A 16,913-nucleotide genomic window follows, 5' to 3' on the forward strand; every position below is an offset into this window, starting at 1 on the left:
AAGAGATGATAATGATGATTGTGAAGCATTCTTATCATAAAAGAGTTGAAATTTTACTCATTGAAGAATTTTCTGTACAGAAAATATTGATTTTATATATATTTTTTATTAATGTAATTTGAATATTTGATTTTTTAATTTTAAATTAAATAACATATAATTAAATTAAATCAATATTCTTGTTAATCATGTACTACTTTTATTATGGGTAAACTATACAAATAGTCACTTAACTATAATTCTTTTTATTATAGGCACTTAAAATAAAAAATTTGTAATTTAAGCACTAACGTTATATAGTTCGATAATTGTTGTCACTCTCGTTAAAATTACAAACAACAAGATAAAGTGACAGTTAAAAGAATTGATATAATTAGGCACCTAAAATAAAAAAAAGTTTGTAATTTAAGCACTCACGTTACATAGTTCGGTCATTTTGGTCACTCTCGTTAAAATTACAAACAACAAGATAAAGTGGTAGTTAAAAGAATCAGTATAATTAGGGGTGAGCATTCGTTCGAATCGAATGAAAACTTTTTCAGCTAATCGAGTTGATGAGTTCTCTTTTATCATCCTAATTCGATTTGAAATTTTTTCGAATTGAGTTGAGTGAAATGGAATTCAACTCGAGTTGAATCGTAAAAATTAAACATGTCAAATTAAAATCTTATTACAGTATAACTAATTCTTGAAAACTTTTTCAAAGGAAAATAAAAAAAAAGATATTTTAGTATGATAAACTTAAATCATTAATTAAATATTTTAGTATGATAAACTTAAATCATTAATTAAATTATTTAGTTCCCAAAGTTATGATTTTATAAAATTTTAAAAATTTTAACTTGATATATTTTTATATTTTTAAAAAATTTATAATTTTTTAAAAGATAAGTTTTAGAATTTTAAAATATTTTTAATTTTAAAAATTATTTTGATTTTTTGTATTTTTGTTGACAGAGTGACAAATTTGTTCATTTTAAAATTGACAATGACCAAAAGGGTATTTACACTAGTCATTATTCGAGTTATTTGAATTATAAAATTAAACTTGACTCGAACTTGAAACTTGAATTACTTATTCGAGTTTACTTGAATAACTCGATTCAAATAACTCGAAATTCGAATTTTTTTCAATTTTCGAATTGAATCAAGTTTTTTTCACCCCTAGGTATAATAACAAATTTAGCCCTCAACTTTTACATATTATATCAATTTAGTCATAATTTTAGAAAATTAACACTTAAAATTTACAAATGATCTTAATATGTTCCTAATTCTAAAAAATTAAAAATATGTAAATACATAAATATTTTTAAAATATAATAATAAAATTAAAAATATATCAAACAAATAAATATTTTCAAAAAAATATAAAATAAATTTAAATTTTATATAAATATTAAATAAATAAATAAATAAATAACCCCATTCCTCATACCTCTGTTTCTACCCCATCCTCTTTGGACACAAGGAGATGTTAATAAGGTGACTTATATTGTAACTTAGATAGGCAAAGCGTTTCATCCTTTACTTGTATTTTAATTCCAAACCCTGCTAATGTGTATTATGATAATTTCGAACCATCTTAAAAACGGTTGTATCCAATAAATCTGTAACCTCCCTCCATATCTTTGGATCTGAACATGTTTTCTACGTGGACACCACTCCTTGTTTGATATATTAGTAGCTGTAATCCTAATCTTCATTGTTTAAAATGTTTGAATCATTTTCACCCATTTTTAAGTCAAATCTCAATTTACCTTAAAAATTTTAAATCTATCTTCCATCAACTAAACAATTAAATTTAAAATACCATTTTTAAAAATTTTGAAATAGTGATATATAAACCGGAATGCAAGCGTCTAAATATCTATTGATGAATTATATAAAAGGAGAGTAAAACCCTAACAGTAACGCAGTTAGTGCGACTCGAATCCAAGTTACACCTGGAGCGATAAACACCTTGACCATCTGCTCAATACACGAATATTTAAATATTAGAGAAAAGCATTTTTTCCCTAAATTATTTGTATGATTTATTCAACCACAAACTTTTCATTTAAATCTTATCTTCTTAAATCAATCAACTCCTTATCATATGTGGTTGCAATTTGCTAATTAAAATCACAGTTTATATATACATTATCAGAGAAAATTCAAGTTATATTTCTCTTGAATAAAATATTGACTCTTATCATTTGACATTTCCACATACTTTCTTAAATAATAAACATTAAACTGAACTGTCTCAGTTTGGACATTATTTATTTATTTATAGGAAAATGATTTAATAAGCCAGCCCAAGCTTTCATGAAAATGTTGGATGATGTCTCACAAGAAGGGAGTGGGATAGAATTTGGGTATTAGGAATATGAACCACAACTATAGGAGTTGGCTAGTATAGTGGTGTAGATACGAAGTTAAACCCGTTTTGAGTTGGATTTTAAAGTCAACTGTTGGAAGTCAATCAATTGAATTTACCAACTCTAGTTTCAAAACAGCTATTGCTATTGATTATTTGCCGCTTGCTTTTCCCTTCTTTTATTATGATAGATAAAATCAAAAGACACCTGAGATAAAGAAAACCTTTCTGCATCGTAATACAACTTCCAAATATTCAGGCTTCTCAATGGTTGCTGTAACCCGATAATAAACACAGACCTTAATGTTGATAATCAAAATAAATAAATAAAACTATGCTCTTCACTTTTATCATACAATTCTAACTTATTTCATAACACCATTTTTTTGCTTACCCAGAAAAAGATTATATGTATATAAGTTGCACGTCAAACTAACAAAAAGATTGAAGGAAAAACGATAACAACCCTACATTATTTTGTCGGATAAAGATGGAAGCCTTCGGAAGAAGTTCAGTGCCGGTGACGGCATGCGATCCCGGAACAAGGGATGCCGGAAATAGTAGAACCCGAATGCCATTGCTATCATCTTTGGTGGTACCAAATATAACACGAATGCCACCATCAAACATAATCCAACAAAAATGGCCGTCGCACGTGGGTCTCGCCATGTCACCAATGCTTGTACACGTTCGCCTTGCGTGGCGACATCACCTAATATGTTTTGCACACGTGCACCGATCGCGCGTAACTTATCATACCTCGTGCGTATAATGTCCGGCGATCGGGTGCTTGGCATTGTATCGAACTCTTCGTCGAGTTCATCACGATCCACGCTGTCCGCCAATGACATCTTAGGACAAAAGTGGGGTAATTTCTCCTTTGATCTAAACCTATAGTTCCATACTCCAATCGCAAACACATAAAATGCCAACGTGGGAATGATCAAATCAGGGAACCACACCAGCATCACTAGCAATGCATGCACAAGTATCGTAGCCGTTGGATTCTTCCACATACGTGTATCCTCTATCCACCGTACCATATCGATCAAACACGATAGCACATTGACTATCCTTGACCAATTCGCACGTACTTTTCGCATGCTGAACGTGTGTGAGTCGGCATCGAGCATGTAACGTACCACTTCACTCCTCAGTGGTGGCTCTGATCGCGACAAGTGTGCGGCCAAGATTTTCACGGATGTGCTCCTCAACATCTCTTGTTGGGGCATTCCTAAAGGCTTTATATGGTGCATCAACGGTAACAAAGGCTGAGAGTACACGTGTAAGAAATCTAGGGTTGGAGCTGCACGGACAAACCTTACAGCCACCTCCAGCTCACCCATTTTTTGTACCCCGGTATTACCCAGCATCACCAACGGATATGTATTTTTGTACACCTTACCGGTTTCCAAAGTAGATACGCGTATTCGTACCTTTCCCATACGGAAGTCAGGACGCGTGGCTTCTTTTCCACTGTCGGTGTCCAATGCTCCCCAACTATCGAACATACCTATTGTCAACACCGTACATGGATCATATACCTTCCACGTGTACTGCTCATTCCATTTCGGATCTAAAGAATCGGACACTGTACGAGTTCGGACCCATTTCGCCCCGTATTTTGCCACGGTGTATGCATCCGTGGACCCTTTACTGTTTATAGTTTTCATCGGCAGCAAATTCTTACAACCAATGATCCCAAGCTCAAGTGTCCCGACCGGCGGTTTCCACAACTGTCTTGCAGTCGGCCGGTAATCGCTGCAGACGTGCGCCGCCTCATCCATCACGTGATATCCGCCGTCAAAACATAGGCTCAAATGTACTCTGCCTTTGTAGCCTTTCTTATCACTTTTTGGATCCTCGAGATTGAACCATCGAGATATCACTTTCCGATCATCGACACGACGTTCAATGGAGGTCAGCGGGATTCCGACGACTCCTAGTGTCACCGGTCCTTTCTGTTGGCGGTACTCGAGATAGAATATTAAATGTTCGGCAAATGGCTCGGCGGCTACGAACATGAGATCTTCATTCCATGATGGATTTCCGTTACGAGAAACAGAAGCTTTAGTTTTCTGCACTTGGAATCCCAATTGCGCTTTCATTTGAAATGAGCCTTCTTTCAACGCCGTCAATGGCAAAATATCTTGCGCTTCGAGGACGGAAGCTCGAAGGTACCAAAGCTTAGGAGAGAGATATATTTTGGCGCGAGAATTCACAAGGTTACCGGCGGCGTCCGATTTCCACGAATCAGGAAATGCTTCGTCAGCCTGGGTTCCGATCCAAGTAGCAAGCATTAGATCACCTCTATGAGCTCCACCTCCTTCCAACCTATACCATTGCGGCGCCAAGGGGCTGTCCGGTGGGTCTCGTAAAGGAATCTCCGTCGCGTCGAAACAAACCCCGCCTAAGAAATTGGCGCCACCCGCATCGGCCCAAACAGACACTTCTAGAAACGAGGAAGTTTCCGGTGTGTCGCGGGCGAAGGCAAATGTTTGGTCCCACTCAAAATACTTGGCTTTTCGAGCTGGTTTTGATGTCACGTGGCAACCCGCGATGGCGATCTTAACGGTGGGGTTTCCATTGGTGGGTAGGCTGCCTGCTTTCACTACTTTGACGAAAACGTAATGCATTTTTTCAACAAGATCAAACGAGGACCGTTCGATCCGAGTGTGATCAGGTGGGTCCACGGAGGAAACATAACTGGCAGGGGTTGCTGGCCGTGTGAGTGGCGGCGGAGCAGAGGTGGTTCGTGTAACTCTGATTTCCGGAATAGACCCGGATGTAGCTGATGCCATGATACCCGACTGTGGCGGCGGGACCCAATTGGCTGATGTAGGATCAAGTACAATATCATCATCATGATCATCAGCTTGTACGGATTTCGAATCTGCTTCTGGCTCCACCTGATCATATCCTTCTGCTGGCTTCTCGCCTTCAGCTTCACCCTTTTCTTCTCCCACTGGCGCAGCTTCAACAGCCTTCACGGACTCACCGTCCGCAGGCGGACTTGCAGCATTGTCATCAGGCTTCACCTCAGCTGGTGGTGGTTGTTGGTTAGACGGTACAGGGGCCGCTGCATTATCTGAAGGCGGCTCCACCTTTCCCTCCTCCGCTTTCGCCTCCTCAACAGGCGGAGGAGGAGGTGGCGGCACATCATTAACATAATAAATCTTCAAACCAATCTCACCACGAATCCAACTAAGCAAATATTTCTTCTCCAAAGGATAATAAATCAAAGCTTCTTCACCCTTCTTAACGAACTGTCCCGAACTCAACTTCAGCCTTCCCAGGGAATTTTGCCTACTGGTTGGCCCATGATTCTTATCATGATAAACATCAAGTTCAAGCATGTCACTGAAAACATCAGAGGGTTTTTCGACATTGAACTGAAGAACCTCGTTCCATGTAGGGTTTATGTCCCTGGTAACCGTCCTTGTCCGCTTCCTCTGTCCGTAGTAGTCGACCACAACGTAAGGACTCGACGTCCCGTGACCATCTTTGGGTACTAAATTACGTGCATCAACCACTTCTACCACAAGTTTCTGAGTCGTCGCCATGACAAAACAAAGAAACAATCAAAATCTCTTCTTCTTTTTTCCTTCTTAATTTTCAAATATATTACATTACATTATAATTTTGAGTGAGAGAGGAAAAGGGTTTTTTTCTGGGTTTATAGAGAGATGTTATATAGTGTGAAAGGTAAAGAGATTTAAAGGTGCATAATAGCTTAACCTACAAGGAGATACAAAACCTTTTCTTTTAGAAATACCATGGCAGTTAAAGATTCTTAGGGTTCTTTTTAAAGCTTTTGCTTTTGACCATCCTTTAGGCTTTAGCAGCATATATGTTTAAACAAAGCATCATGTGGAGTAGATGATGAGCTGAGCAGCATAAAGAAGGCAAAGGGTGATGGAATCAAGGAAGCTTTTGTCAAAGATGAGGCTCTTTTCTTTTTAGAAGTCGGTGCCAATCTTTGTTTTATGAGAGGGGGTAATTTTACAATGATGTAGCAAATGGCGATTACCAGTACTGAAGTAGTCAGCAACAACACCGCCCCCTTCTTTTTGGCCTTTCTCGCAATCCAATGAAACCCTGATTGGAACATGTAGGGCAATTCTAGTTTGTAGCCCCATGCCAGTGGGGATCTACCATTACTACTTTTTCCTCACTTTTTTGAAACCGAGTAGTGGAGCAAAATTTATGTTTCAAACAAAATCATGGGATTCTTGAAAACCAAATTAAAGCCCTTTGCTTATATGTGAAAATTGTATCTATATCTTTGACAAAAGAGTCGTTTCTGCTTTTATTTAGTTTCATAATATAGAAGTGAGCAGCTGTTAAAACTATGTATACGAAGAAATTGATGATTTCGTAAAGAAAAAGTGGGGGTTTTCAAGGAAATATATACATGAGAATCAGTTTGGCATTTCTGTTTGTCTAAAGTTGCTTTTCAAAAGTTACTATTGAGGAAATGTGTTCGGTTAATATTAAGTATTTGATATTATTGTAAAAAAAGTTTATTGTTGAAAGTTAAAATGTTTTAAATATGATATTAGAAAATAAAAAAAAATGTTATGAATATGTGATTTAAAAATGTTATTCAATTAGACTTTGTTGAAAAAAAATTAAAAAATTAAAAAATTGTTTTTCATTTGCCTCTTTTTGGCACAAATTTTTCGTCTGTCCTCGTTGACACGTTTCTTTTCACCTTTTTAGCGGATCTGGTTTAGTTTTGTGCAGTTTTTCTTCTAGGGCATCATGGAAGACGAGATTGCAAATCTGTGTCTCGCTGATGAAGAGGAAGATGCGTTTCAGGAAAATCCTAAAACAACTGCTCTTGATCTCCAATTCTGCCTCGTCGAAGCTTACTTAATGAATAGTGTTGTTCACTTTCCATCCCTTCAAAACACAATGGCTAACCTCTAGCACCCGATTCGAGGTATCACCATCACAAATTTGGGTGAGAAAAGATATCTATTTAAATTCTTTTATGCGGTTGACATAAAAAGGGTTCTAGATGGAATGTCGTGGTTTTTCAACAATCATCTTCTATTACTTCATGAATTAAGACTGAATGATGACCCCTTAGTAATTATTCTAAACCATGTTGTGTTTTGGGTCCAAATACATGATCTGCCTTCGGGGTTGATGTCGGAAACAATGGCAAGGCGTTCGGGTCTTTTCTGGTTGAGTTTCTAAAATATGATACCAAGATCCCATCCTTGGGGATTCAACGGTACATGAGAATAAGGGTGCGATTGGATGTAAGCTTAGCCCTTAAATAAAAAAAAAAGGTTCAATTGGGAGAAAAATGTACCATACCAGGTTTCAGTATGAAAAGCTTATCCTATTTTGTTTCATTTGTGGTAAGCTTGGCCATGGGGAAGTTTCTGTTCGATAAGAGCTCGTGTAGATCCAGAGAAAATTGTTTTCGAGTGGGATATCACGTTAAGGACATCAACAAGGGGAGGGTCAGCAAAGATCAGCCGATGGCTGTGGTAGCCGGACGAAACGAGCAGCTGGTCTCTAAAAAAGGAAAGAGGTTCAGTCATGTTTAATTTAGGGGATTTTCAGCATGATATGGGGCATCACTTTAATAAGAGATTTACTGCCAATAGTATAGGGATATCACCTATTATTAATACGGGTATTAAAGTTAGAATTGGGCCAAGTGGTCTTAAAGATACTATTAATAGGCTCATAGAATTGGGGTCTGATGGTGAAAGTAGCCCCATTCATACTGATGACGGGAAAAACTAACAAAGGACTTTGGTCAGCGTTTCTATGACTTTAAGAGATTCAACTGTGCCACACGAGAAAGATGATTTATCGGCTATCTCTACTAGGCAACGCAACTGAGAATTATGAAAAACTTCAATTGGAATGTCCATAGGCTGGGGAATTACATGTAGTTCACCACCTCAGGAATCACCTAAGAGAAATTTGTCCTCAAATTTTGTTTTGGTGGAAACAAAAATAAGTGCAAGGAAAATGGAAGGCATTAGATGAAAATATGGTTATCCAAATGGTATAGAGGTTAGTGCTGAGGGTTCGAAAGGGGGATTGTGTTTAGGTTGGAAGAAACATGATGTAGTCAATTCCTAGGAGTTCTTCACATCATCATATCAACATGGAAATTCAAGAAGAGCGGGATAGATTGTGTTGGTGCTTTACTGAGATCTATGGAAACCCAGATGAACGGTTGCAAAGATATTCTTGGGATCTTCTTCATCGGTTGAGTGGTGATCAAAGCCTCCCATGGTTGGTTGTGGGAGAGTTTAACGAAATTGCTTTCTATTTCGAAAAAAGAGAGGTCGTTTCCAGGCAAAGAAAACTATGTCAACTTTTCGTTCAGCACTATCCGATTGTGATATTAATGACCTAGGTTTTTCTAGAAGGTGGTATACTCAGGAGAGAGGAAGATTTGTAGGGACAAATATTCAAGATAGACTAGATCGAGGGATTGCAAATCAAACATGGTGGGTTCAGTTCTCTGAATTTTTGGTAAAACATTTATGGCATTCACTCTCTAATCATTGTCCCATCTTGGTGAAAACAAGGAGGTGAAACCATTATTCTCATGAAAATAGTAGACAACAATTTAGGTTTAATGCAGACTGGTGTTTAGAATGGGACTGTAATGAAGTAATCAGGACTTATTGGGAGTCTACGTCAGACAAGTTAGCTACGAAACTTCTGGGTTTAGGAAAACAACTTTCTGCGTGGAATTTAACTGTAAAGAGAAATCAAAAAGCACACAAGAAAGAGTTAGTTGATAGAATGAAGGAATTTAATTGTAAAGAGAAATCGAAAACCTATTGATGCCACTCTTGCTGAATTGATTGAGATTCAGATTAGTTTGAATCTAGAGGTGACAAGGAGGAGATCTTTTCAGAATAAAGGGTTCAAGCCAATTGGCTCTCTCATGGAGATTAAAACAGTACTTTCTTTCATAAGGTAGCCACGGGGAGGAGAAAACAAAACACAATCAAATGGCTTGAACATGATAATGGAAGATGGGTTTCTGATCAAAATGGTATTTTGAAAATAACTTTCAGGTATTTTCATAAGTTATTCACGGCTTCCAAAGATGAAGACGCTTTACACATATTTGACAAGGTACAACGCAAGATTTCGGATGAAATGAATGCACAACTATTCAAACCATTTTCTGAAGAGGAGACTTAGGGTGCAGTCAAAGATATAGGGCCACTTAAGGCTCTAGAGGTTGACGACTTTACAGCCTTGTTCTTTCGGAAATATTGACGTATCTTGGGCTTGGAGGTTACCTCTTACTGCTTGATGTACTTTGAGGTGATGCCGCCATCGAGGATATTAATGCTACACATATTGTTTTGATTCCCAAGGTTTGTAAACCATGTACTATTATGCAATTTAGACAATTAGCCTTTGTAATGTTATATACAAGATTATTGCTAAGGTCATTGTAAGCAGAATGAGTGGTTTTTTTAAATCTTTGTGTTCATGAGACACAAAGGGATTTCATACCGAGACGAAAAATTTCTGACAATATTTTGGTTGCGTATGAGATCCTACACATTTTGAAAAGTAAGAAATGGGGCAAGAAAGGTAACTTTGCTCTCAAGCTCGACATGAGCAAGACTTATGACAGAATCGAGTGAGATTTCTTGGTAGGGATTGTACAGACCCAATTTTACCTGGGCCTAGTGCCAAAAATATTAACCCAAAATACCCCAGCCCAACAAACTAAACTCAGTCCAATTACAAACTTAGCTTAGCAAAACCCAATACCCAAAATAAAACCCAAAAACCATTTACAAAAATAGGCCCAAACATAGCCCAAACCCAATGAAAACTAGGGTTTCAGAACCTTAGTCTCTGCCACCGCCCTAGTGCCGCACCCCCACTTGCTTCTGCTACCGCCGTTCGTCACGTTCCATTCGTACCTACTCTCTGCCCTCTGTCACCTACCCACCGCCACTTGCCACCATCAAGTACCTGCAAAGAAACCAAAGCAGTGACAGAAAGAATAGAAAGAAATAAAAAAGAATACTTTTTTGTATTTTTTAGGGGAGAATCAGTTTAAAAACCGATCTCTACATCTGTAAGGGGGCTCTTTTTTTTCTTTTTTCCACAAACATTCAAGAAATAAAAAAAAACAATTTTACAGGTGATTCCTTTTACATTTTCCGATTGGCTTTTTCTCTCGGTCCATTTCTTCATTTTTTTTACATACGAAATAAATAGAAATAAAAGAGAAAGGAAAACATACCTAAATCGCCGTGTAAGTGCCGTCGCCGGAGTCCTTCTTCGGTTCATCGAAAGCGGATAGGGAAGGCGGCGTTTGGGGTTTCTTCCCGCGACCCTAGGGTCATAAAAACTCGATCTTTAGATGGCCCTTGAAGCAGGGTTTAAAAAATCGACTTTTGGCCTTCTAACCACCTCCCACGGCGGGGCCGATGGTCGCCCATTCGGCCGACAACAAGAGAGTTGAAAGGAGACTTTCTTCCTCTCCAGTTTTTTTCTAAAACCCTAAAAAATGATTTTTTTTAAGAAAAATTTGTTTTAAATAAAGGTTATCAAACGGCGCCATTTTGTTATTAAGGGTCAGGTGTCAAAACGATGCCGCTTTGGCCCTGACCTGCGCGGTGACCCAACCCTGGGGGAGGATACGCATGTTTTCTTAATAAGGGATATTTGCGCGCGCGGTCCCTCTACTTTTGCAACGTGTTGCAATTTGCCCATTTTCTTTCTTTTTTTATTTTAATTTAGCCACATAATTTTATTTTTGTTTCATTTTAGTCCCACGTAAAGTGATGCGTTTTGAAGGGTGGGATATTTCCTTTTTGGTCCCCCTCCTTTCGTGCGCATCATAAATTAATCCTTTGCCTTATTTTATTTGTGATTTCTCCCCTGGGATTTTGTTTTATTTTCAATTTAGTCCCGTTCTTGTTTTTATTATTATTAGTAAACTAATTAGTTTTATTGTTATTATTATTGCATTTATTATTATTACTTACCTTATTATTATTATTTACCCATTTATACCGTTTTTAGATTTTGTTATACATATATATACATACTTACATATTTTTAATTTTTATATATGTACGTACTTATACTTTTTTATATACTTTATAATTTATATATACATATATACATACATATTTTTAATATATTTTAAACATATATATACATTATCATTATTTACTTGTTTATATATATTTTAAACTTTGTTGTATTTATACACATATATTTTTATACTTTTATTTATTTTCATTATTGGTATTATTGTTTTACTTGACATTTATTTATTCATTTATTTACATGTCCATTATTATTATTATTTAAGTGCTTTAGTTTTTATTTGTTTATTTACTTGTTATTGTGTATACATTATTGATTTTTTTTATATATTTGTCATCTTATTTATTTATCTTTTTTGTCTGCTCGTATTATTTTTACTTGCATTATCATAATTGTTATTCCGTCATCAATTTTTACCCAAATTCAAAAAAAGAAAATTTTGAAAATAAAGGTAATGCTCGGTATTTAGGATCTTCGAGAGGATTGAGCCCTAACGTATTGGATTCTAATTTTCTTCGTTGAATCTAAATAATCGAGAATACTCTTTAATCAAAACATAAATAAAAAGCTCATTATCGGGAATTCAATATGTTGTGTCCTAATGCATTGGATATGACACGTTGATTTCTCGAGATAAGCATTTTTCTAAAAAATAATAAAGGCAGTATTTTACATTTGGAAATTCGAAAAAGCGTGTCCTAATGTGATGGGTTTTGATTTCTCGTTTAGCCAAATAGCCAAATACCATCATAAAGTTTCAAAGTATGGGTTTTGGAAACCATAAGGTGATATTGGTTTTGAGAATTTAAAATATCATATCCTAATGTGATGGATGTGATATTCTTTCGGAACAAGAGAACCTTAAATTCCAACCCATATTGTTCGAAAGTTTTTAGGATCGTATTTTTAAAATTCTTCAAAGTTTTCAATTTTCGATATTAAGACATTAACTAATCAACTAGGTACCAATTTTTGGGAGTTACGAGGGTGCTAATCCTTTATCGTACGTAACCGACTCCCGAACCCATTTTTTTTGAATTCCATGGACCAAAGTCGTTGTTTTAATAAAATTAAATCATTTATTAAAAATAACCACTTTTCAAGGTGATCCGATCACACTTGATCAAAAAAGATTGGCGGCGACTCCCGTATTCGTTTTCAAAATCCAAGTCGACCCCGTTTTGTCAAAAAAATGGTGTCAATAGCTTGGCGACTCCGCTAGGGAAAAAATAAGAGAGTCAAGCCACAAGTTGATTATTTCTTGTCTTTTTGTCGAAAATGGAAAATTTGGTTCAAATTTACGATCCTTTTGTTGCACATAGTCTGCATCGTTTTATTTTATCTGCTTTATTTGTTTAAGTCTCGATATAGTTTTTGGATATTGCATTTACATGATCGTTCGTGTAGCGACCTAAAAATTTGGGGTACGGGCGCTACTCGAAGTAATTATTGAAAATTTGAAAAACGGTGTTTCGATTTTATTGCAAAAGGAGTCGCCACCGATCTTTTTTTTTAGGTGTGATCGGACACCTAATAAATTCTCTTTTTAGAAGAAAAATTTATTTTTAAATTTTCCTAAAAAAGAGGTAATTTTAGGTCTGCGTGAAAATCCAGAGAAAATTAGGGTTCGGGAGTCGGTTACGCGCGAGGAAGGTATTAGCACCCTCGTGACTCCCAAAATTGGTATCTCGTTAAACGCGCGTTGTCTTAATTTTCAAAAATACGAGTTCAATTTAATATTTGCTCGTGATCCGATTGAAACATGAGAAATTTTTTTTTGACACGAAGATTTTTGAAACAATTATTTTTTTTGAAAACACGAAAAATTCTTAAGAACACGAGAATTTTAGAGACACGAAAATTCTTAAAAACACGAAAATTTTGAAAACACAGAAGTTTTTTTTTTAAACACGGGAATTTCTGAAAACACGAAAATTTTTTAAATACCGAAATTTTGAAAACACGAGGATTTTTGAAAACACGAAGATTTTTGAAAACACGTAAATTTTTGAAAATACAGAAAATTTTTGAAACATGAAAATTTTTCTGAAAACTCGATTTTTTTTAAACTCGAAATTTTTGAAAAACGGCAAATTTTTTTTTAAAATGTACCATATTTAACACGAATCGACGATATTCACCCCGACATGGCAATGAAATCGACGAATTAGTGTCAAACGATTCAAATTAATATTTAATCGTGATCCTATTAAAACACGGGAATTTTCTTTAAAACGCGAGGATTTTTGAATATTTTCATTTTTTTTAAAAAGGGCGTCCCGTATTTAACACGAGCCCCCGATATTCACCCAACATAACGATGAATTCAACGGCTTGATGCTAAATCGGTTCGTTGCCTTATGCATTAAAATAGTTTTTTATTTTATTCTAAACATGCAAATAAAATTATACTAATATTTCTAAAAAACGATTTCAAAAATGCTGATTTAATTTAAATGAAACAATATTTAAAAAAATAAACTAAATTAAAAAGAATTAAAGAAATTACCAAAGCCCAAAGTTGTGGGCCTTTTTCCCTTTTTCCTTTTTTTCTTTTTTTCTTTTTTGGCTCTCTTGGGCATTGGGCTGGCCTTCTTTGATGATCTCTTGGGTTTGGCGCCATCGGGCCTTCTTCTTCTTCTTGTTGGGCTGGGCTCATTGGTTTGGTTGGGAGTGGGCTCTTTGGATGTGAACTGGTGGTGGCCTACTTCTATTTTTTTCTGCTTTGATTATTTTTTGGCTGCTCTTTGGTTTTTTTTTGGTGCTCTTTTACTCTTTATTAGACTTCTTTGGTTTGGTGGGTCGGTAGCGGGTTGGTCGGGCCGGATTCGGTCGGTCGGCCCGATTTAAAAATTTTTTCTTTTTTCCTTCTTCTTTTTTCTCTCTTTTTCTTCTTTTTTCTTTCTTTTTTTCCTTCTTCTTTGGGTCTCCCCTAGCCCCACGCTACTGTGCCGCCGCTAGCTGCTGTTGCCATCGACTACACCTTGCTGCCCGACGGTGCGACGGTCATGGTGTTGCATCTCCTCTTCTCTTTCTTCCCTTCTTTTTCTTTTGATTGTTGTGTTGTTTTTTCCTTTTCTTGCTTGTGGTTGATTGATTTGTGTTAAAGGCGTTGACGATGGAGGAAGAACAAAGGCGCGGCGGTGACGATGGCGGGGTGGTGGCGCGACGGTGGCGATGGCGTTTAGGCTGCTGTTGTTTGGATTTTTTGAGTTTTCTCTGCACTTTTTCTTTTTTGTTTGATTGCCGAATGCCCCCTCTCTTTTGATTTTCCTTTTTTAAACTCTTCATTTTTTGTCCTCTTTCTTCTTGTCTTCATGTGGCAGAGAAGGGCATCATGGCCTAGGCCATCTGCTGGAGTAGCTGGAGGTGAGGGGAAGCACGCTCGGCTGCTGATTGGGGGGCCTGACATGCCCAGAAGGACCAAAATGTAGAAGACGCAAAACATTTGGGGTAAAAATATAATTTTAGAAAAATATAGGGCCAAAATGTAATTTCTAGAAAATTTAGGGGTCGAAGTGAAATTTTGAGAAAGTTTAAGAGTTGAAATGTAATTTTGAAAAGTTCAGGGTTTGAAATGTAATTTAGAAAAGTTTTGGGGCCAAAATGTAATTTATATTTTTGTATTTTTCAAAATTTCATTATGACTATTTTATTAATATTTAAAACAAAAATTTAAAATGGGCTAAAACAATTCCAAAATTAAATCTTAATGGGCTGATTATTGGGCCCATACGAGATCAACTTGACCCAAAACCCCGATCGGAAAAATTCGGTGATGATATTGCCCTCTTTGCTCATCATTGTGAAAGCGAGGATAGAGCAAAGACTTAAAAGCACTGAATTTTGTTCGATTGTCCAAAATTATTATATTTTTTTATTTTTTTGAAAACCTGAAACTGAAAATAGCTTGGTGTGCGATCCAAAATTCAACTCACTTCTCAAATTATGAGTTGAGCTTTGAAAAATAGAAATTGAAGAATACCTCGGCATATGACCTAAGGCTCAACTCACCTCTTGCAATATGAGTTGATTTTTGTGAAAACCAAAAATTGAAAAATACCTCGACATGACTCGAGGCTCAACTCACATCTCGCAATATGAGTTGATTTTTGAAAAACAGAAATTTAAAATACCTCAGCGTGCGACCCGAGGCTCAACTCACCTTTCGCAATATGAGTTGATTTTTGAAAAACAGAAATTGAAAATACCTCAGGATGACCCGAGGCTCAACTCACCTCTCGCAATATGAGTTGATTTTTGAAAAACAGAAATTTAAAATACCTCAGCGTGCGACCCGAGGCTCAACTCACCTCTCGCAATATGAGTTGATTTTGAAAAGCAAATTGAAAATACCTCAGGATGACCCGAGGCTCAACTCACCTCTCGCAATATGAGTTGATTTTTGAAAAACAAAATTTAAAATACCTCGGCATGCGACCAGGGCTCAACTCACCTCTCATAATATGAGTTGATTTTGAAAACAGAAATTGAAAATACCTCAGGATGACCCGAGGCTCAACTCACCTCTCGCAATATGAGTTGATTTTTGAAAAACAGAAATTTAAAATACCTCAGCGTGCGACCCGAGGCTCAACCCACCTCTCGCAATATGAGTTGATTTTTGAAAAACAGAAATTGAAAATACCTCAGGATGACCCGAGGCTCAACTCACCTCTCGTATTCTGAGTTGATTTTTGAAAAAAAGAGAAAATTTAAAAGAAATACCTCGGCGTGACCCGAGGCTCAACTCACCTCTCGCAATATGAGTTGATTTTTTTTGAAAAACAGAAATTTAAAATACCTCAGCGTGACCTGAGGCTCAACTCACCTCTCGTATTATGAGTTGATTTTTGAAAAACAAAAATTGAAAAATATGATTCTTGAAAGAAACAGGGTTTCAAAAACATCAGGTGAAACTAAAGCCTTCTTCTTCGTTGATTCTGTGCAACTTTCTCTCAGTATTCCCTGCTCTACTAAGATACCTGTATATGTCATGTATGATGTTATTATGATATGCACATGTTTGTCCTAAATGCTTTCGTGTCTACATGATCAATCCATGCACCCTAGGCTGTTTGTCACATGCCCCACTTTTGATTTTCGTGAGGTTCCGTATTCATTTCCTCAATTCCTGACTTTTCTCTCCAGTTTTGTACTCATCCTCAAGTTCTGTGAGTAATTCACATTTCTGCACATATCACTCTCTTGCCCCCTGCTGAACATTGTTCCTGCTTTCGGGCCCTTGTACTTGTCAAATTCTCATCCAGGTAATGTTCAACATTTCTTTTGTTTAGAGTATGTCATCTTACTATTTATCATTTAAATGAATCAAACACGAGATGCATGGAAAAAATGGCAAAGTAGGCATGAAAGAAAAACCTCACATTCATTTCATTTTTAAAAGAAAGCAACAAACAAAGGAAATTGACAAAGAAAGTTTAACAAATAAAACGTCATAAAGAAAAGAAAGCGA

At 36.4% G+C, this 16,913-nt stretch overlaps 1 protein-coding gene across 1 annotated transcript; it reads right to left on the minus strand.

The window, feature by feature from the left end:
- Nucleotides 1-2,668: 2,668 nt before the first annotated feature.
- LOC128031848 (FT-interacting protein 7) lies at nt 2,669-6,079 on the minus strand. Its single transcript, XM_012637070.2, has one exon. The coding sequence runs from the start codon at nt 5,923-5,925 to the stop codon at nt 2,830-2,832; it is 3,096 nt and encodes a 1,031-aa protein (XP_012492524.1). The 5' UTR covers nt 5,926-6,079; the 3' UTR covers nt 2,669-2,829.
- Between the last annotated feature and the right edge of the window lie 10,834 nt (nt 6,080-16,913).

This window comes from Gossypium raimondii, chromosome 11 (assembly GCF_025698545.1).
Source record: "Gossypium raimondii isolate GPD5lz chromosome 11, ASM2569854v1, whole genome shotgun sequence".
NCBI lineage: Eukaryota > Viridiplantae > Streptophyta > Magnoliopsida > Malvales > Malvaceae > Gossypium > Gossypium raimondii.

What these genes read in the sequence shown, in the direction of transcription:
- LOC128031848 (XM_012637070.2), bottom strand. Translation starts at nt 5,925, where the DNA reads ATGGCGACGACTCAGAAACTTGTGGTAGAAGTGGTTGATGCACGTAAT.